The sequence below is a fragment of the Stegodyphus dumicola genome, chromosome 7 (genome assembly GCF_044657685.1).
Source record: "Stegodyphus dumicola isolate Sdum_Otavi_A_Nest chromosome 7, ASM4465768v1".
NCBI lineage: Eukaryota > Metazoa > Arthropoda > Arachnida > Araneae > Eresidae > Stegodyphus > Stegodyphus dumicola.
The window spans coordinates 135,713,643-135,735,545 of NC_140774.1; the positions used below are offsets into that span (position 1 = coordinate 135,713,643).

At 32.0% G+C, this 21,903-nt stretch overlaps 1 protein-coding gene across 2 annotated transcripts in view; it reads right to left on the bottom strand.

The window, feature by feature from the left end:
- LOC118204110 (homeodomain-interacting protein kinase 2-like) overlaps positions 1 to 21,903 on the bottom strand; it is a 134,189-nt gene that overhangs the window by 59,375 nt on the left and 52,911 nt on the right. For both annotated transcript variants that reach the window (XM_085820836.1, XM_085820837.1), the window contains exons 3-12: positions 20,402 to 20,581; positions 18,054 to 18,335; positions 17,651 to 17,785; positions 15,330 to 15,506; positions 8,983 to 9,137; positions 8,495 to 8,618; positions 6,433 to 6,552; positions 4,039 to 4,125; positions 2,105 to 2,289; positions 1,864 to 2,017 (exon numbers count right to left, since the gene is read on the bottom strand). In XM_085820836.1, coding sequence (XP_085676962.1) covers positions 1,864 to 2,017; positions 2,105 to 2,289; positions 4,039 to 4,125; positions 6,433 to 6,552; positions 8,495 to 8,618; positions 8,983 to 9,137; positions 15,330 to 15,443 — 939 coding nt within the window. In that variant the 5' untranslated portion in view covers positions 15,444 to 15,506; positions 17,651 to 17,785; positions 18,054 to 18,335; positions 20,402 to 20,581. The remainder of the gene's footprint in view (positions 1 to 1,863; positions 2,018 to 2,104; positions 2,290 to 4,038; positions 4,126 to 6,432; positions 6,553 to 8,494; positions 8,619 to 8,982; positions 9,138 to 15,329; positions 15,507 to 17,650; positions 17,786 to 18,053; positions 18,336 to 20,401; positions 20,582 to 21,903) is intronic.

Sequence of the window (21,903 nt, forward strand, 5' to 3'; positions counted from 1 at the left end):
TTATTTAAAACTTAAATTTATATTTTCAACGTATCTGAAGAGCTTCAATACATATGAACTTGTCTTGGGAGAAGAAAGAATTAATAATTGATATACATTTTATTGGTTAATACAGTACAAAGTCTGAAATCCTGACTCGCCGGGACTTCGGCGATTCCGGATATTAGATCATCAGTTTAAATCTAGTCAGATGGCAAATAAAAATTATAAAATTTAAAATATGAAATTGTGATTTATGAAATAATGAAGTATTTATGATCTAAAGGGTATCAAAATTTACAGGGGAAAAAAAAAGCTTAATATTTATTTGTTTACCTTATTAAACATTCCTTTCAATGCAAGTTGCTTCATTTTTAGTGCTAATACTTTCTCTTTAATTCTGTAGACAGACATAATCTCTTGTTAAGTTACATTGTTGAAGTCCTGTAACTGCTATTTCGAGAATTCCGACTCATTTGTAAATCGAATTTTCTCGTTTTCAGTAACTTCTGTGTCACTTTCTCCACTATAGTTAGTTACATTTTCTGGATACTACAGATTTTGCCATTCATTAATTGATTGATAATTAAGAAGCGTTGTCATCACAATGAAAAACTTCTTTTATATCATCTTCATTTATTACCGCTTCTCCACATTTCTTTACAAAATCCATTAACTGGAAAATTTCACCTTTGTTTTGCAATATCCAAAAACCTTTAAAATTAATGGCTATCATAATCAAATTTAGCTATTCTTCACTATACATATTTGGCTATGCATCATGAGCTTGGCGACTAACGAGAAGTTGTTCCATTAAATTTTATCTTGCTTCTATCGCTAATTGAGACAATTAGGCCTGAATGGTATTAGTTTAGTTATTTATTATATTTATGTCTATTTCTTGCACATGCTTAAGGCTTATCAGAGTTCTGAATAAATAGCCACCATATACTTAGCCTTATTGAGGGCTGGCGCTAGATATCTACCGCAGTCTCTGTGGGTCCTATATTCTGTGACTCAATGCGACCATACAAGACCTGGTGCTGGTTCAGGGTTTCTTAATTCAAATAGCCCTAAATGTAATCTTTGGGTCTATGAATAATGATCAACAAAATCTATTTTTAGCATATGGAAAGAAATTTTTAATAAATTGTTCCTTGTCAACATTTTTTTAGAGCATTTAACTTAAATCTGTAATCATCGCCAAGCGTAACGACAACATAAAAGTTTACCACACTCCTGTATTATTCAGTTACTAACATTTAAAAAAAAAATTGTTTAGGCATTGCTACACGAGTCATTACTCAATTTGTCATGTTTTGATAAACAAGCGGTGATGAAAGGAAAGTATAATAAATAATGATTCCCCAGGTTGGCATTGGATCAACGACGTGTATATGTGGAATGTTTCGGTTTGATATGTTTGCCAAGCAGATATGCAGCAACGGAGCCAAATTACTGATCATACAAATTTATGCTAAAATGATTGTTTCTTCCATAACAAAGTATTTTATTTAGTGTCGAAGTGAAATCAAGAATCGGGACTCTCCAGATGTTTTATTATGCGAGGAGGGGGGAATTAAATGCGCATGCGTAAAGCCTATGAGAAAATGGTGGTGGTTTTGAGATCATTTTGGATAATGGATTTCGGATTTGTACTGCACTTGAAAATATAAATTTTAATTTTTAAACTTCAGCTGCATTTATTTGTAATTATATTCTGCCATACATATTTTTAAGACCTGATTCTATCACACTGAGAACCAAATATATTATTGCTACTGCATTTCCCATCGAAATTTTAATCAAATAGCATACCAACATTTCCACTGACAAGACAAAATGTTAAATACCTAAAGCTATAGAGAAGAGAGGTATTATTACCTGATTCTGCAAATTATTAAGTTGGTTATTAAATGCTAAAGCAACATTTGATGTTGAAGATAAATTGCTTACAATAGATACTTGATTCCCATTATTATCAAAAGAGTGACGATTTTTTCTGCAAACTTCCATCATTTGCCCAGATGATTTCACACTGAAATATATATTTCATTAAATCACACACTTCATCATTCTTTTGTTTTTATATATCAGTAAAGTATTCAACCAAATTAAAGCTTACTTGCTACAATGAGCATAGTCAATGAGGTGATTCAATGTCACAAAACTATGGTTAAGGGCTTCTCCTGGTGTTATGCGACGATCTTGATCCAACGTCAGCATCCGTTTAAGCAAGTCAATAAACTCTCGTCTGTCCGCTTTTTCAGCTAATAGCTCTCCTCCTTCTAAATCATTGGGCACATTGACCTATACAGGAAATTAAAGGATATGAAAAAAAAAAAAAACTAGTAGCAACATTTAAAATTATAGTTTATAAACAATTTTCCAGAATCCTTGGAAAAACAAGATATATGACAGAACTTACCTACCTCACAGTTTATTTATTTCTACACATTTCAAACTAAGTCCCCCCCATTTGAAATCTTATCTCGCATATTTTTCTCCTAACGCTTCTATCTCGGATTACGATTCATTTGTCAGTTATGGAGCAGGCCATATTTTTTAACAATGTAAGTTTGAACCAAGGAACATTCATCTGCATAGGTCACATAGCCTCTGCATAGTTATAGATCACTATTTTCCCGCTTCAAAAATCCACAAATCCCTTCTTCTTCGTTAGGGATAGGAAATTAGAACAATGGGACTTAAGGAGTTATGAATGATAAACAGGCATTCCAATTTATCCTTAAAAGTAAAGACAAGGAAAGTCCACTTTATTGTGACTTTAGTACTAATTAAGTTTGAGATGCTCAAGTTAATAAATGCAAATTGAAAGAGAAGACAATTAAATGTTCTCGATTAAAGAAATGAAAACCCAAATTTTGAGACAGAAAGGCTCAGCTGAAACAAAAAAAAATCAAAATACTGATTTGATATAAGTTAGGTACTTTTAACTACTTTTCCAACTAGCATGAAGAACAAAATTCATTACGGAGAAGCTTTGACAAGGGAGGGGGAAAGAAATAGTCAGAACTCTTCACTAAATGTAGATAAGACTAAGACAATGGTTTGTGCCATGTCGTAACAAGATCTTGTGCTACACAGGAAGGCGATTTTATTGAAAGAACTTGGCTACAACAGTGAATTCTAGCTAAATGATTGGATCACAGAGCAATTTCCCTCACATAAATCTATGAGGCAACAGATGTCTTCAACATTGTATGATGATGGTAAGAAATGCAGACTCATGTTTAAAATGCCATTTTCAGACAGGATAGAAGCTGATGTGACATATTTAAAAAATGAGCATGTCATTTATCATCCTGTTTCCTACTCTTGGTCACCACATTTTTGGAAAATCTCCATAACTCTGATTGCTGGTTGCAGTGCTACTTGAAGAATATTGTTTATTGCAGAAGATTGATTGCTTACAATAGAAATTACAAATATAAAAGAAGATATGGATAGCACTCCTTCATACACAGGAAAAATCTGATCAACCATCACTTCAAGACTTTAGTGATGCAGATTATCAAATCTGCTGGATTATCGAACTGCAATTGTAGAGTGCTTCAAAGTAATTGCTTTTTGCACTACTGAATATAATGAGAATAAATGTAGTGAGTTGCATATGGTTATTTTGAAAATATATTTCATGAGGTCAAACTTGGTGGTAAGTAAACTTATTTGTAGTTTAATTATAGTAGTTAAACAGTTTTTGCTTTGAAATCACAATTACAGTCAGTGCATGAAGGCTTTCAAATAAACTATTCACATGTTTTAGACACTACTCTTTTTCCTAGCTTTCTTTTTTACTAGCAAAAGTATGTTGCAAATGTTAAAGTATGATTAAACTCAAATACGAGACACATACAGCCCACACAAATATAAATATACAAATATAACATTTAATATTAACATACTTTATGTTTAATTATAAAACATATTCTTTCGTTAAATATATTACTTTCATTTGAATTTTAACAATACTTTTTAAGACAGTACAGCACATAACTTTTATACAACATATAAAAAACAGAATTAACATAAAAATACCTGGGCCATGTCATCCAAACAATTAAAAATATATTTTCTGGCTTCTTTTGATTTGATATTAGTTTCACCTTCATGTTCCTCGGGTGTCTAAAATGAGAATAAAAACTTTATCATTGAACTGAAGAGATATCAGAATGCATTAAAACACAAATTTATGTCTTAAAGACATTAAAAAGGTGCATGCTTTAAAACCAAAATAAAGAAAAGATTAGACTCCCTTTTAACAGACCTAAATGGGATTGGGGTCAAGCCGGTTAAGCAAAATTCTGGTTAAAAGCGGAGAATGAGAAAAAGTTACTTAATTGATGGAACAAAAGTTTTACATACCATTATTAGCAGGAATGTTTAAAAAAATTCATTTTGTTTTCTGTCGAAGGCTGGATATTCAGCGACTTGCTGCATAATTTCATTATATTTTTAAAAGCATTACATCAATGGAAGAAGCTTATGCCTGTTGCTTAATACAGCATAAAATTATTTCTAATGCTTTTGCTCCGCTTGTATGTGATATAGTGCAGGTGGCATGCCGTCAATGTCGAAATAATAAACCCATCGGCGACCAACCACCGCTCCACAACTTCACCATACAAAAAGTTACTACTCTTTAGTTACTATACTAAATGCCTTTGGTGGACCTTGGCATTCACTAAAGACATTTGAATGATGACACAAAGTTGTCAGTAAAAGTCTGTCTCTTCAACTGTGGTGACTCCCTCTCCTTCTACGTTTCTTTGATATGGTGAATGAAGTTTCCGCCAAAATTTTATGATTGTAGATTCGGCAATCTCTGACCGTGACTCAGCTATCAAATACATAGCTTCTTTCATATTAATCGCTTTAAATAAATAAATTGATAACACTTGAATCGAACATGCCGTCTCTATTATTAAACTGCATTCTAATTGACATTTTCCCCACCCATATTTGGGGGACCTTTTACTTTTGAATAAAAATGACAGTGCAATACCATTAATGCACAAAGTGTTTCCTTTTTATAAGTTTATTTATTTCTTATTTCGTACTTAACATGCATAATTACGAAATTTTAAATTTTTTTTATTTTCATAGTTAAATTAATTATAGCTGTCAATTAATCAGGGATTTGGTTAAACGGAAGCTAGTTAAGATGGCATCTACTGTAATCTGACTTTTTTCCCAACTTTAAAATATAATGAATAGCAGCTTAGTAAGGCCACACTTTTGTACACCAGCTGCATGAATAAATCTTTTTATATGAGAATAAAATTTATAATTTGTCTTTTGCATTTCCTCTTTATTTATACCTCCCTTTTTTGCGATATAAATATAGCAAGGAATATTATCACATAGGCTGCACATTACAAAAAAATCTGCAATAATACTAGACATATATACATACCCACACATACATCACCACAAAATCTGAGAGACCATAAAAGTCTCCCAAACTACACAATTTTATAATTTTATTTCAACATTTGACTTACATATTGTTTATACCTGCATGCACAAGGAACCTTTTTTTTTTTTTTTTAATCTTATTTCTCAAACCCACATTATTTTTTAAATAAGGAAATTTCTGAATTAATATAATCCAGATACCAAACTTTATTAGGTCTTTATTACATTATGTTTCACAATGTTTCTCTGCTTTGAAAATTATCCTTGAAAACCTGTCAACTCTAGCCACAAACAAACACTTGATCAAATTTTCTTGCACTACGAATTTACAAGTTCTTTAACATAGGAATTAGTAAAAACTAAGCTATTTCAGCCCTCTCCAGAATGTTTAAGTAAAAAAAAAAAAAAATCTGATTACATATATACAGACATGAAACCATGGCATAGAACCTGTTCAAATATAGTTCAAATGGCAAATATTATCTTAGCAAACTTGCAATCATTAAAAAGTATCAAAATACTGTCAAACTCATTCCACTAGAATGCAATGAAAGATGCAGGCACATAGTCAGCAATGATTCATTGATTTTAGCTGCTACATTTTTATTATTTTTCTCCCCTTCATGACAGAAAATAATGTAGCAGTGATTTTTAAATAAGTATTTTATGTATGATTTACAAAAATATTTCATATTTTAAATATATTTTTATGAAATTCAAAAACATTTTATAAAAATTTTTTTAAAGTATCTTTTAAGGTTTTTTCAATTGTTCCTAATGTGATAATGATTATTATGTAATCAAATTTTAAGAGGTAAGCCCTTGTTTCTATCTCTAATAAGGAAAATTTTAGTTTTAATTTGAAATTTGGTAAGCCAGTTTAAATACTTTAATTGTCATATATTAAGCAACAGTCACTTTTTTAGTATCTGTGAAATAAACACTATACTATTTTGCCATATCTCAGGTAAAGGAAAGAAAAGAAAAAAATTCAGACACAATGAAATAACTTACTTTGAGTCGCCAAAAGGGATAACTGCTGTCAGTCTCACGAAAAAAGAAACGTGTTGTCTTAGTTGCTGCATTTAACATGTGTTCAGCAGGTAAACCTTGAGTTTGGCTTATATAGCGAATCTAAATAAACAAACAGTTAATAAATAAATAATTGTATAGTGAAAAATATATACAGTGATCCAAAAGTCAAACTTTTTTAAAAGCTTGCATTTTAGAGAATGCACAATTCTATGCAATGAATTAAAACTTAAAAACACATATAAAAGATAAAATTTTATAATGTAAATTTATTAGTAACAATTACATTTCCTAGGTGATATTATAGTAGAATACTGAATACATAACTCTGCTTATAAATTATCACTGCCACAAGACAGCATTTCACAATTACGTTATGAAGGTGAATTTATTATGAGGGAAAAAACAAATATTGGATTTTTCGATCTACAGGCACAATGAAGAATTACTGCATACTGCTTCACATATGAAAACTCAATTTTCAGAAAGAATGTAGTCACGTTTACTATAAATTATCATCAAGGTCTCCAAGCCTAAATTCTGTGGTTTTTTTATTAAGAAAGTTAACTGAAGGGAGGGCAGGCAAAAGTCACATATTCTAACTGCACGCATCAGTGATTCCAATAGAAATGCTTTTTGCGTATTATCCCAATGTCTCAGCTCATCATCATATATAGCTTCATTATGACATAACAGTCAATATTTATTAAAAAGGATCTGTGCCCAAACAAGATAGTGATTAATGACTGATTATTATACCGAAGGGCTCAGTTCAAATCCTAGAGAAGGCATACATGTTTGTAAATAAAAAGCATCTTTGCGGCATGGGGGCACTCTGTACATATGCTGAACTGAGAGTCCTCTCATGTGGATTGCTGGTAGGGGATGACGTGTGGAATACCCTCGGACCCACCTCCCAAGGCACGCTTCCTCAATGCAATGGAAAATTGTTCTGTCACCTACATGGTGACCATGGCTCTTGCCAACAACAGGTGTTACTTATACTCTTTGTTGCAATGAATTTTGTTGGCTTGTTCTGATGTCAGACAAGCGATATTAGTCAAAACAATAAAAGTGATTTGTAATTTGGTGCAGATGAAGCATCATTTTGTGCTTATGACTGTAATGTCTGCTATTGTAAAAGCACATTTTAATATTTTTATATATGTAATAACTATGTAATAACAACTCAGAGTCCTCTCATGTGGATTGCTGGTAAGGGATGACGTGTGGAATACCCTCAGACCCACCTCCCAAGGCACGCTTCCTCAATGCAATGGAAAATTGTTCTGTCACCTACATGGTGACCATGGCTCTTGCCAACAACAGGTGTTACTTATACTCTTTGTTGCAATGAATTTTGTTGGCTTGTTCTGATGTCAGACAAGCGATATTAGTCAAAACAATAAAAGTGATTTGTAATTCGGTGCAGATGAAGCATCATTTTGTGCTTATGACTGTAATGTCTGCTATTGTAAAAGCACATTTTAATATTTTTTATATATGTAATATATAACAAAATACGATGGCTGCTTTAAAAATAATTGGCGACCTCAAAATTAACTATTCTATATTTGGTGCTCTTCTCATAAATTCATCTGTTCTCCCAAATTCGAGATCTTTCTATGTTATATAACAATGCTTGAAAAATGAAACTAAAACCCAAATATAGCTTAGCAATACTTTGTGCACCTATCTAGTATAAATACTGATTCATGAGGCAATTACGCCCCTTCATTCCTTTCCCTAACTTCACCACTGTTAACATATCCCTACTGCCCTGCTTGCTTGTCTAGAAAGATGTCGCCCTCCGTTAACCTGTGTATATAAGAAGTTATTGTATTCAAATATAATTTGTAAAATATCTTGTCTGCAAAAGGATAGTTTTTGATATGCATTAAAATAAAGATTGGTGATTTGTCAGAATCTAGTTTGTCTCGTCTTGCTACTCTGCCATCCTGCCTATGCATCAAAATTATTAAATATATATTTACTGAATTTAAATTCCCTGTGTATAACATATTTAGATCTTAAAAAGACTCACCTGGTCATATTCTGAAGATCCTGGATACAAAGGCCAACCCAGAAATAATTCAGCTATGACACAACCAAGTGACCACATATCTATGGCTTCACAAAAAGGTAATCCCAGAATAATTTCAGGGGCTCTAAAATTAAATAAAGAATATAAATTAAGGCAAAAAAAGCAGCTTGTTTGTTTATAGCCATTCTGCTAATTGAATTATTAATGATTTTTAGCATCCTTTCTAAATTTGATTACTAAATTAATGCTGCCAACAACAACAAAAAAAAAAAAACTTCACATAGTAGAACACCTTTTACACAGGTTTTTAATCTTAAATTTGGAGGGGGTGAACCTTCGTTCAGGAAATCAATACATATCATTCTTATAAAAAAATTGAAACTTTTCCAATTTCAAAATGTATTATTTATTAAATAATTAACATAATATTTAAAAAAATTCCCTCTACTTTCCTTAGATACGTTCATTATAACACTGTTTTTATTTACCTATAATACCGAGACTGCAAATAAGTGGAACACACAGCTTTCGATACATGACTGGCAGATCCAAAATCTATAACCTTGACACGAAATGGATGACGTCCAGGTTCCACTAACATGATATTTTCTGGCTTTAAATCAGCATGAATGAGACCAAGTTGCTATCAAAAGAGCAGGTAATTAATTCGATAACAAATGAAAAAATATAAAAAAGAAAAGAAAAGCAACTCAAAAATTATATTAATATGCTTTTCATAATTATATTTAACAAAATTTAGAATGATATATAATGCAATCATAATCTCAGATTTTTACACATGAATTTTAATTTGTGTATTACACATTTAAATATAAAATACAATAAAATAATTCGATACTTGAACAATCAAGGCTTGACACTTGGAAGATGCAAACAGATGCAAAAAAAACAACTACTTATAGATCTTTTCCCTACTACGGCTGTTTTCTAATAATTTATTAAATTATAAATAATATTACAAACAATAATGTAAAAATTTTTACTATACATTATGTACTTATAAAACTGAAGATGAGAATAATGTTTATTTTCAACTAAATTAAAAGTAAAAGTGGATTGAACGTGGGCGTTTTACAATACTCTCCTGAGTGGGATCGTAGGCAGTAAGATTTCTTATGCCAGAGTAAGGAGAATTTTGCATACTTGTGAAAAAATCGTGTGCCGTGGTCATAATCTGTTCTTGAATTGGTAGAATTTTTAACTCTTCATAGAGCTGCGAGTTTCTTATGAACCAGGGAGCGTTTGTAATACACTCATGTCCATAAATTAAGGATAATGCAAAATCAGGCAAAGGAAGAGTTAAAAGCAAAACAAATTTGACTTATCTGTAAAGCTTATTTATTAAACGAAAGGTAAAGAGCAAAAAAAAGATGCTATATGTTTAATATTATTAAAAAAATTAGCGATTTTTTCTCCCTGGAGCAAATTAAAAAAAAAAAAAAAACCTATTTACAAAAAACCAATATTATATGGTTGGTATGATTGTTAATACATTGTATGTCTCCCAGACGATGCAATACAGTCCGTACAACGCCTAGGCATGCTGAGTATCAAATAATCAATCTGATCTTGGGGGATATTACACCACTCAAAAAACAATGCTCTCCAAAGTTCCGGTAGACATGTAGGAGAAGGTTGACGGGCTGCAACTCGTCGGCCAAGCATGTCGAACATGTGCTCTACTGGTTTCAAGTCCGGTGAGAATGCTGGCCAGTCCATACAGGTGATATCCTCCGACTGAAGGCATTCGCTTACGAAGTTTGCATGATGAGGACGGAAGTTGCCATCCATAAACACAAATTGTGCACCCTTGTTCCAGAATGACGTTGCGATAGATTTGGCTTGTCATGGTTCCAATTTGAACATGCAGGTCAGTTCTGGAACCCAGAATAATTCCACCACAAACGAGCACTCCTGCACCACCGTAACAGTGTCGTTCAGCAGTGGTAACGGGTACCTGGAGCTCTCCATAAGAAAGTCTGGCGAGAATCTGACTGCAAGCTAAACCTGGACTCGTCGGAAAACATCACACAAGCCCACTGTTGCGGTGTCCACAATGCATGCTCTCTACTCCAGGCTAACCGCAGGCGACAGTGAGTTGCAGTAAGTGGAACGCATCTGACAGATCTACGAGCATATAGACCAATCTGCCCTAAGCGTCTGTACACGGTCTGCCTTGAAATTGTCGTACCAGTGGCTGAAGGGAGCTGACGAGACAGGTCTGAGGCTGTGCTCCGCCTGTTTCTTTTGGCAGTAACTGCCAAATACCGGTCCTCATTCAGCGTTGTAACTCTGGGCGACCTGTGCTGTAACATCTACTCATATTACCATAATCTTGGAATCGTTGCCAAAGCCTGGAGATGACACTCTGGGCAATTCCAAGTTCGTCTGATACTTCCAGTTGGGTACGCCCATATTCCAGACGGCCAATAATTCTACCACGTAAAAAATCCTCCAAATGTGTCCTTTGTGTCATAACTATTCGGTTATTGTACTGAAATGCTTATAAAGCGCCTGCGAATAATTTTACTTCTTTGCCTGTATTCTTTATATATCACTCTCTTCATTGTGACATAACATCGGTGTCATCTGTTTACTTCCTAAAATTTGCATATGATTCTTGAAGATGTGTGTAGTGATTTTACAGGTGATATATTTATTTTAGAGTTCGATTTCCGTGTGACTCCAAATTATCCTTAATTTATGGACATGAGTGTATATATGTATTTAACTGCCTCCACTGCTGGAAATAGTACACTGAATACTTTCGAATATTGCAACATGCAAAAACAAATTAAAATCAGATTAAAATTTATTCTTTCCTGGCTTGTTCCACACACAGAACAATGCAGATAATAAACAACAGGAATTAAAATCACACTTTGAACTTCAGGGATCAAGAGTTTGGCACACTGTATCGATCTGACAGGAAAAAAAGGCTATATATTTCCTCACACATTTTCCCTTTTTTACCTTCTTGTACAAAGAAAAGGATGTATTGTAATCTAAAAAAATTTTGGGTATCATATTTCAACAAAAATATCCATTTTGACAGCCCTCAAATTTTATCTGAACACTTTTTAGTGTGACATCTGTATGTATGGAGTGAATTAAAGGTTCTTCTGTTTCCAAAATGGATCGTAAAATGAATTCAGAAGAGACTTTTTTCATGTCATCTGTACGTATATGCATATGCATGCATCTCGCATAACTCAAAAATGAATAGCCGTAGAATGTTGAAAATATTATTAGGTGCTATAATATGCAGTTGTGTACCTCCCTTTTTCGTTCCCATCGGCTGTATACAAATAAACGTATATAAATATAGTTCATCTCTGTTACCAGGCTTAATGAGCTCAGTTTTTTTTTTTTTTATTTTTATTATTATTATTATTATTATTATTATTATTGGTAAAACGTCCACATTTTTTTTTTTTTTTTCTTTAAAAGTGATTGAATTATGTTGTTTTTAAGTTTAGGTTACGATTTTTTACGCAGTGGTTAATCTGCATGCAACAGCTGTAAAATTATCAATAATTTAAAAGAGGCAAGGCATTAAGCCTAATGAGGGCACCATTAGTTTACATTAGAAACTCTTAGTAGAAAAGTGAATTAAGTCAGTTGGTGCACCAACTTCAGTGTCTTTTTGTTCAGTGGAGCCAAAAGTTAACTTTGTACACCAAAAATTTTCTTCTTCATGCTGACCAAATTGCTTGTTTTCGCATAGAAACCCTAAATTGTAAAACTTATTTTTTAAAGTTGCTTTTAACTGTATTTGGTGCTTTAGGTTTTTCTGTATTCGACATATTTTAATTGAGATGTTTTGAGTTTTACACATTTTTGCCTTGCTGCAAAGTATGAACTGAACTGATTGATGAGAAGGATGGAGAAGCTGATTGGATGATTCGAGGAAGAAATATACATCGAGGAGAAATAGTCGAGAATAATGAAATTTAAGGAAGTAAGTTTAAATGACAAGCAACAAAAAATTGGTATAATTTAATAGGCCATACAAGGAAGTCATGCGGCATCTACATCAGATATTTTTTAATAATTTTATTGCTTACAAAACAAGAGGGGAAAATTACCTGAATAATTTACTTTCCGAAGGATGTGATTACAATAAAAACATAACAAATTAAAATTGGTCGCAGATAAATTACAAGTAACTATTGTATTATTTTTCAAAAAAGAAACTTACATTAAAAGAATACACAGTAATATTAACATTACAATATCTAGTAGGATATATTTATTTCTACTTCCTTGTAACCTGAATCTCAGCCATTTTTAGTATTGTCCCTGCTACTTAGGCCACAAATCATCCATAAATAAGGTGAATGTGCAAATGACTCATCAAAATTCTAGACTGAATGCCAGTTCGCATCTGTTTCATTGTGATGAGTAGGCTCTTGTATTAGACTGGCATAAAGTGCAATTATTATAATAGAAAGGTTTGGCACAACCTTTTGCAAAGTCTTTGTTTGAGAGATGAAAACAATCACTATAAGGGCAAATTCATTTTAGAATTTAGCAGTGATCCTTTTCTGAATGCACCAAGAAAGAATTATGAAAATATTAAAAACATTTTTAGAAACTGTAACTAAAAAGCTAAAGGGAAAAAATGTGAGAGAATCCAGTAAGAAACACAGAAATTGACTGATGAATCACAAAAAAAAAAAAAAAAAAAAAAAAAAGACTTACATTGTCAAAAGCAGTGAATAATAAAGTAATTAAAAAAACCAATTACAATTTAATTACAATCATTATTAAATTTGATGTTCATTCTTTATTTTTTTCTAATTTCATCAAAAGTTCCCATACCTATCAAATATTTTCAGTGTGTTGTGTTTCTTCAACATTTTTGTTAGAAGAAAAAAAAAAAAATCTTCGGCATCAGCATGTCTCATTTTAATTTCTGTTACAATATCCTCCAATCTTCACATATAACAACATTGTCACCGCCACATGTTTGAAAAAACTCCATATCATTCACAGCTCATTCTGAAAATACTTAAAACGCTGTTTTTTTTTTTACTAGCCACTTATCAATAGGCAAATCAGCTTTTTCTACTTTTTCCTAGTATCTAAATCTTTTAAGTGTGAATTACCTTGTCTTTGTTTTTGTATATGGTATAACAGCTGTAGATTTGGATAAACTGCATTCCAGGGAAATGCAATTTGGCTATAATAACCCATCTGCATTTTCCAAATAATGCTCTTTTTATCTTTAAGGCAGAACTTTTTATTTTTACATCTTGTTATGTGAATTAATTTTTGACACAAACACTTTCACCAATACAGAGTACACAGAGGTCAAAGAACTTTTGTGCTTCTGGATGAGAAAAAGAACATATCACCTTTAATCTGTCTAATGCAACAGTCAATGAGAATGGAATCATTCACCCCAAAATAAGTAGAGTTGCAAATCAAAAGTTTTGTAGCTTTATAAAGAATATCTTAAACCTTGCAAAACATCTAAAGAATTCACCTTCCCCCAATTAGATAAGACAAAACTTGTGTGTTTTAAATGAAACAAAACAAACCACATAAGAATAAATTTCCATTCCCCAGAAGATGAATAATCCATACGACCCCATGCTTGCAAGTCTAATTACTCCCGCTTCCTCTGAACTAAAAATTCTCAAATTTCCATCATAGCATCAACCAATAACAAAACTCTGTATGACAGTTTAACAAAAGAATCCAAATGGATTAAATAGGTTCATTTAAGTTCTTTAATTCAATGGTACACCATATGCTTGTGTGTTCTGGTTCTCCGTGAATTTTGTGTTACTCTGCCTCGCATAGCCTTTGCTTAGAAGTGGAAGATCTTTTTTTAGGGGGGGGAGTAAGAAGCTAAATAAAAGAAGAGAAATGTAGAGGCATTTTCCAAAATATGGATGAATTTAAGGTTTATCAATTTTTGCAAGACAATTGATACAGATTCTGGAAAAAATATGAAAAACAATTTCAGTTGAAGATATCCATAAAGTTTGTTATTTACACTAAAGGAGATTTGCTATAGCAGTAAAGTTTGTCATTTACACTAAAGGAGATTCGCTAGAGCCATATTAACATTAAATGTAAAGGAAATTTACATTTACAATGTACAAATTTTATGTAATACAATGTACTAAATACAATGTATTAAATACAATGTACAATTTACAATGTACAAAAAGTTTGTACATTACACATAGATTTTATGGCTAATCTTTGGAATATGGTAACAGGTAGTTTGGCGACATTTTGGTAAGGCGATAAAGGTTACTAGCTAGAACTGTGTACATGGATATATTCAAGAGGGTGCGCAATGCCATTTTTGTGCAATTCTGGGATGTTTTTTTAAGTGAAAATAGGTCGACGTACATGAATGATACCGTGTATGTGCAATTAGTAAAAACGCGGCAAGCAGTTTGGCGAATCTGCACTTTGTCCCAATTTCGCACCTAATCTTCATCATGATTAAGCACTTTTGTTCCATAAAAGTTCTAGCATAAGCGTAATTCGGCTAGCAGATTGTTGGAAAAAATTTTGAGTAAAAAAAAAAAAAAAAAAACATGCCTTTACTTCGTGAAAACAAAATGGCGTCCAAACAAAAACTAGCAGGTTGCTGTAGCAGGGTTGGTCGCCAAATTTTTGCCAAAAAATCGCCAAGTTACCATAATCCAAAGATTAACCGGTTTTATTACAAACCGAGTTAGCTGTAGCATGGTTTGACAATACATTTTCGGTACATTTAAGTATTAAAAAACAGGCAATACACATTGCAAAATGCTAAAAATAATAATTAAAGAAGTATGTCACTTACTTTTAACTTAAGAAGAGCTGTTAAAACTTGTTGTAAAATGGGACGGATATATTTCAATGGTAATGGGCTAAACTTGTTTTGCTTAAGGAAATCATAAAGATTTTGTTCCAGCATTTCAAATACAAGGCAGGTATGGTTCTTGTGGTTGAAGCACTCATATACACGTACAAAGTTGAACTGAAGAAGAAGAGAAATACAAATTCTTAAGTTCTTCCGTTTCACGTGATAAATCATCATGTTGTTATAACATAGTTAGAAATACTACTTTGATATTTTACAATTTGATACAATAAACTTTCTGTAAGACAACAACCCAGATGATTTTGGTCTTTGGTAGAGGTGGTCATTTCCGAAAAGATCAATGAATGTAATGATAAATTTGCATAATGGCTTTATCTTGGTCAATGTTATTGGCATCAGTTAAAAAAATACTGAATAGAAGTGTACTGAATAGAAGTGTATACGAGTTTATTATGTAGTAATAAAATAAAAATTTTAGTATCTCTACTTCCCCCCCCCCAAAAAAAAATACTGAAAATTTTATTTTATAACTCAACTTTCTTCCACAATCAATAATCAATCCAAACTTTTCTTTTAAATCATTTCCCTTTCTATTATAGTTTGAATTTCCTAAATTTAAGTCGACCGATTTATTATTTTCCAGATTAAAGCCTGTTTTAACTCGTACAGACTCCAAAACTTAATTGGGGGTGGGGGAAATTGAAATTCTCTACCTTCCTTCTCCAGCAGCATTTAAGCAGAAGCACAAGCAAACAATTTAAGAATTTCTTTTTCCCCAGCTATTCTTCAAGAAACAAACATTCACTCACTGATAGAAATAGTATTAAAGAAAAAAGTGAAATGCTTTTAGTTTCGCTTGTTTCAGATTCCAAACATATATAGGTGGGAAATACCAAAAATTATCGTAATAGTTTAAAAATGTGATGAAACATTTCAAGAATCTTGCATCATAACAGCTTAATCAAGCTCATATATATTGTTAAGTTTTTCATTTCTGACACCAGTTGTTACGTTATTTTCTTCCTTCACATTCGTATGGGGTTCGTAGATTTGGAGTGAATAACGACGACACTTGATGAAGTATCGAAACACACTTTATTAGTCAGTATTGTCAGGACAGTTTACAGTCGTTGATGAACTACTATAAACAATAAACATGCTGGAACAATCAGCGACACAGCCTTCACACTGCCAGGCAATAACAGTGGAGACAGCTTCCTGCAAAGCACCAGAGTACAGCTCCTGACTCTGCTTGGTCGTTCTCAGAACTCCACGTACTCTCGCTACAACTCTCCACGCTACAACTCGTGATGCACTCGATGACACACGAGCACATCTCCCGACTCTTCGGTTCAGTCGTTCCCGAAGCTCAACACGCTCTCTCGACGATGCACTAACCGCGCTACACTAGCAGACTCCTTCGATGGACTCAACGACCCACTCGGCACTCACTGCCCGGCTGTCAACTCGATCGACTCCGCAGGGATTGACTCGCTAGATGAGACACACTAACTGACTGCGGACCAGCAGGGTTTATATAGCTTTCGGACTTGTGTTTGAAAACATTCTGGGCAAACCGGTAAGAATACGTTCCAGAAGGTTCTCTATCAGCCCATGGGATATCGCCTATTTTGTCGTCAAACGGGCGATTTCTCGCCAAATGTGGCAACCATGTTTTCCCTTGCCATTTTATGGTAGCCTTAAAACTGCTTTGCGGGAAAGCCATCTTACCGAGCCTGTACATTTCGTAACAATATGATAAACTATACCACACTGAGACAGGATAAAATTAATTAGAAATGATTACCAACTATTTTTCATAAAATGCTTTTACTTTTGTTAAATACAGCCTGTAATAACTTTTGTAAAATCTTTTACTTTTGTAAGAAACGGAAATATCTCTTGGTTCACCATAAAATATTTTTAGTGATAACAAAATTAGATATTTTGGTGGGGAATTTACTACACATTGGATTCTTGACTGGATTAATTATCTTAGAGAATAAGAATATAATCAATATATATCTACTTATGTTCTAAATGGTCATCATTTTCAAAGTTGGTGTTAAGGGAGATCAATGTATTTTGGATTTGAAGACTTTATTGATGAAAATCCCACACAAAAATTTTCAGCAAATATTATAGACATTAAAACATTCTGCAAGTTTTGGACTTTAAAGTAGAAATTCTGAATTTGATTCATATTTAATTTTTAAAAAAATGCACCTAATTTTTATACATTTAATAATTATGTTACAGCATACATGAAAACATTTACAAAACACGCATGCTAAATGTACCTCGTCAGCATTTTCTTGACTTAATCTGTGAAGAATACTGACTTCAATTTGACCTTGCCGTGCATATGATGGGTGATTTTTTAAGATCTTAATAGCCACAATCTCATTGGTCCCTTTCTTCCAGCACTTAACCACCTGTCAAAAATAAAATTAAATAAATTTAACTTGTGCTCTGTAACCTAGTTTAAATAAGAAGATACTAAGTCCTTACATTTTGTTTTGTATAACAAAAACTATGCATTTCTAATAGCCATTAATATTTTGAAAAATTAATGTAATTTAATACATCTAAATTAACGTTCAACAAACTTTAATTGGAAGGATATTCCTTGAAAAAGAATAAAATTGCAATTAATGCAAAAATAATCATTAGGATGTATTCATACTTTGTTTTGAAGCTTACCTGACCAAAGGTACCCCTGCCAAGGAATTCCAATACTTCATATTGGTTAGTAGTTGAGTATAAAACCTCATGCTGAACAAGCTGGTAATCTCCCTCGCTGTTGGAGGAATTAGCTTTTGCTGTAGTTGGCGCCGTGGTGACAGATTAAAATGCCAATTTGTGACTAACCGATTTAAGAAGCTTGAGTTGTCCTTTGGGTTGATGATTTTGTTTATCAACCAATGAGAAGACTGCTGAAGCATTGTCTATACCTTATAAATGGCATATCAGGCCTCACTGCAGCTATTAAAAATTTTTAAATCACATTTTAGTTTTCACAGTAATTTTATTAAAATTATAGGTTCAATACATTATTTTCTTACACAAAAAAGAAATTTTATTACACTACTAGCTAATACAAATAAATTTAATACTTTTAACAAAACAGATGTCTAAAAAAAGTTTTTTGAAAGAATTAATAAAGTCAGTATGGTTCAAATTTGTATCATACACAATATAATTAGATGCTAAATTTACAAAATTATTTACACGGAAATGGTGAATACAATCAAAAGTCTTTAATCCGGACGTCCATAATCCAGAATGATCTATAATCTGGACCTCAAAGCCACAAACTTTCTGTGCATGCGTCAACTCATGAGCATAATATCTTTACGCATGCGTGTTTAATGTATAACGGACGGTATAAGCTAAGCTAAAATTATCTATTTCAGTTAATGTTGCAGACTGCGTTGTTCCTTAATCGTCTAATTAGATCCGGCTTATTGTGCAGACTGTTAGAGCAATTTTATAAAAGTAAGCTTGAACTTCCGATTATGTCAAAAAGAATTTCCGATTCTGGAGCTACTAAAGGATCTACAAAGCGAAAGCATGTTTCGATGTCCATCAAACAGAAAGTGGAATTACTGCAAAAAAAATGGATAAAGGCATATCCTTTGATTCTCTAATCATTCTGAAATATGTTTTAATTTCACGCTGCTCTGCGGTGGGGAGGGAGGACGACCGAGGCTTGCTATGAACTGGAAGTTGATCTGTCAGCACTATCCTTATCTTAAAGGCAGCTGTTTTTATTTTATTCAGTTTATAATTCCTTACTAAATGCAGTATTTCATCTCAATGTACTCCGTCTTTGATATGATTTAAATCAAATTCCTCGTCATTATAAGTATCACAAATACACATCAAATAGGTTTTTGGTTGCAATTTTCTAATTTCGACTATGCATAATGTATGCTTTACGCATGCGCGCGTTGAAAGAAATGTTTAATAAAGTAAACATATAAATATTAAGCTTTTTTTTTGTGTGTGTGTGTAAATTTTGATACCCTTTAGATCATAATTGCTCTTTATTTCATAAATTATGGTTTCATATTTTTAATTTTATACTTTCTGCGTGCCATCTTATCAGATTTAAACTGATGATCTATAATCCAGAAAAACCGATAATCCGGAATTGCCGAAGTTCCGAAGAGTACGGATTAAAGACTTTTGACTGTACTACAGTTTATAATCTGAAGTCTTTGACTAAGAAAATCTATGCTTACGAAACTACTAGAGAGGAAAAACGCCCACATTTAGAGAGATTAAATAAGAATACACTTATATACTTATTGATACTATATTTAATAACATGCATTTTTATTTTAGAATACACTCATGCAAAACAGTTTCTTACCTAATGCAAAATAAATTCTGATTGGAAATATATGCATATTTGAAGCGGAAATATAAAAATTACAACACAGCAAAGGTACCTGTTGTACATAGTCAACAAACAAGCATTCCTACTAAATAATCACATATTTTATTTACTTCTTCAGCTTCTTTTAGGAGTAAAATTTTTACTTATCAATCAATTTACTCCTTATACAAATAAATAAGTTTCAAGATTTGGTATGGAATTTTAAAAATAAGACTGTCAGCTTTGGGGGGGGGGAAACATTTTTTAAAACAAGATTACAATTCTTAAAATTCTCTACTCGTTAAAACTCAAAAGAAATAACTAAAATTTTATGATTGATTTATTATTAACTTTAAAAATAGACATTCTGATATAACTGCAACTTTTAATGATATTCCGCAACTCATATTTTTTTTTAATACTAACATAAGCATTTCGTTTCAAGGAAAGATAGTAATTTTTGGTTGCATTTTGTTTATCAAATCCAAAACTATGCTTGCACTATATATCAGATTCTGTTAACTGTCAGTGCACCTACCCAATTTATGATATAAAACATATAATAAATTTTCAGTATAATATTCGTTCTACAATTTACTAAAAATATGATAAATTCTAATAAGAATAACTAAATAAACATGTTTCATTAGCTTTTATAACTACATACTTTATAAGTTTCTTGCTTGTGATGTTTCCAGACCAAAACAAAGAGGTTTTACAAATACAAAAGTGAAAGTCCCATGTTCCATCCATCTTAAAAGCAGTTATTATTACAAGAGGAGGTTGAACTATTTTTACAATGATTCAGGTTCCATAACATAATATGTGTGCTTCAGACATCATGACACTAAAAATAAAGAACATAAACAAATTTCAAATGTTAAATATTGAGTTCATACACTTAATGTTTACAAAAATAAAGATGAAATTTTAATACCTAAATACAAAACAGCATAACTATAAATATAAAAGTAAGTGCTCTGCAAAAGTTTCTCTTATATTACCTTTATTATTATATTAATTTTCAAGCATTATTATTATATATCTGCGGTTTGCGAGCTACTTGCTATTCTTTGCATCTGAAATGCCACTCGTTTTGAATAACTATAGTTTAATATCTGAAATCAAATGGAAATTGAAATAGAAATCATGCAATACCATGTTTCTTTATTAATCGCTAATTTAATTTGATATTATCTATGTAAAAATTTGATAGATTTCAAAACTGTCCACTGCTGTTTTATCGCCAGAGCAACAAACATGTAAAATTAAAATAACCCAGTTCTGGCAATTACTACTTCGGTTATGTTAGTTTTTGAACAGGTAATGGTCATATCAATTTATCTATCTTGACATTAAAAATAAATGCGATAAAGAAAATTAAGTATTTTCTGATTATCTGACACCACACTGAAAAGCTGAGAAAAAAAAATTGTGAGGCAATGCAATATGTCAGAAAAATAGTTATGTGGCAATCTACAGTGTTGCCAAATTTATGCAACAACCAAGGTATGCATGTAATGCACACATACTAAGTGTATGTGAATTTGCACTTCTGAAATTGAAACATCATTTTTCTGCTTAGTGTTTCTTCTTGCATCGAGTACTTTCATGGAAATGATTTAAATAATTAATTCTTATATATAAAGAATATATTTCTTGCAGCAATTTGCATCTTTCTGACAGTCTTGATTTTAAGCTCTAGCTCAGATTTTCCATGGAAGTTAACTTTTACTTAGCACCAACCACATCAATTTTATCCCACTCTTCTTGCATTAATTTTCAAAGTCCGTTTGGTGTTCTTGGATTCCATTTTCCCAAGGTTTGTTTTAACAACTCGAAAGGACTAATATCCATAGAAGTGAAAGTGATTTTACAGGTATTTAATTTAATTGGTTATATTTTATTCTTATTTCTGATTCTTCCTTTGCTAAATAAATGCCAGTTTACATAAACGTGTGACTAAGTCTATATGAAGCTCGAATTTATTGTTTTTCTTTCAATATAAGACTTCAATTTCATTTTCAAAATTTGATTCTGAAATGTTCTGTTGATAGTACAGTGAATTAATTTTACCCTTACATGAAACTTTTTTCAGATTTAATTTACTGATATAACAAAATTCTGCAAATATCATGAATTTTGTTGGAACTTTTTCTGTATATTAAC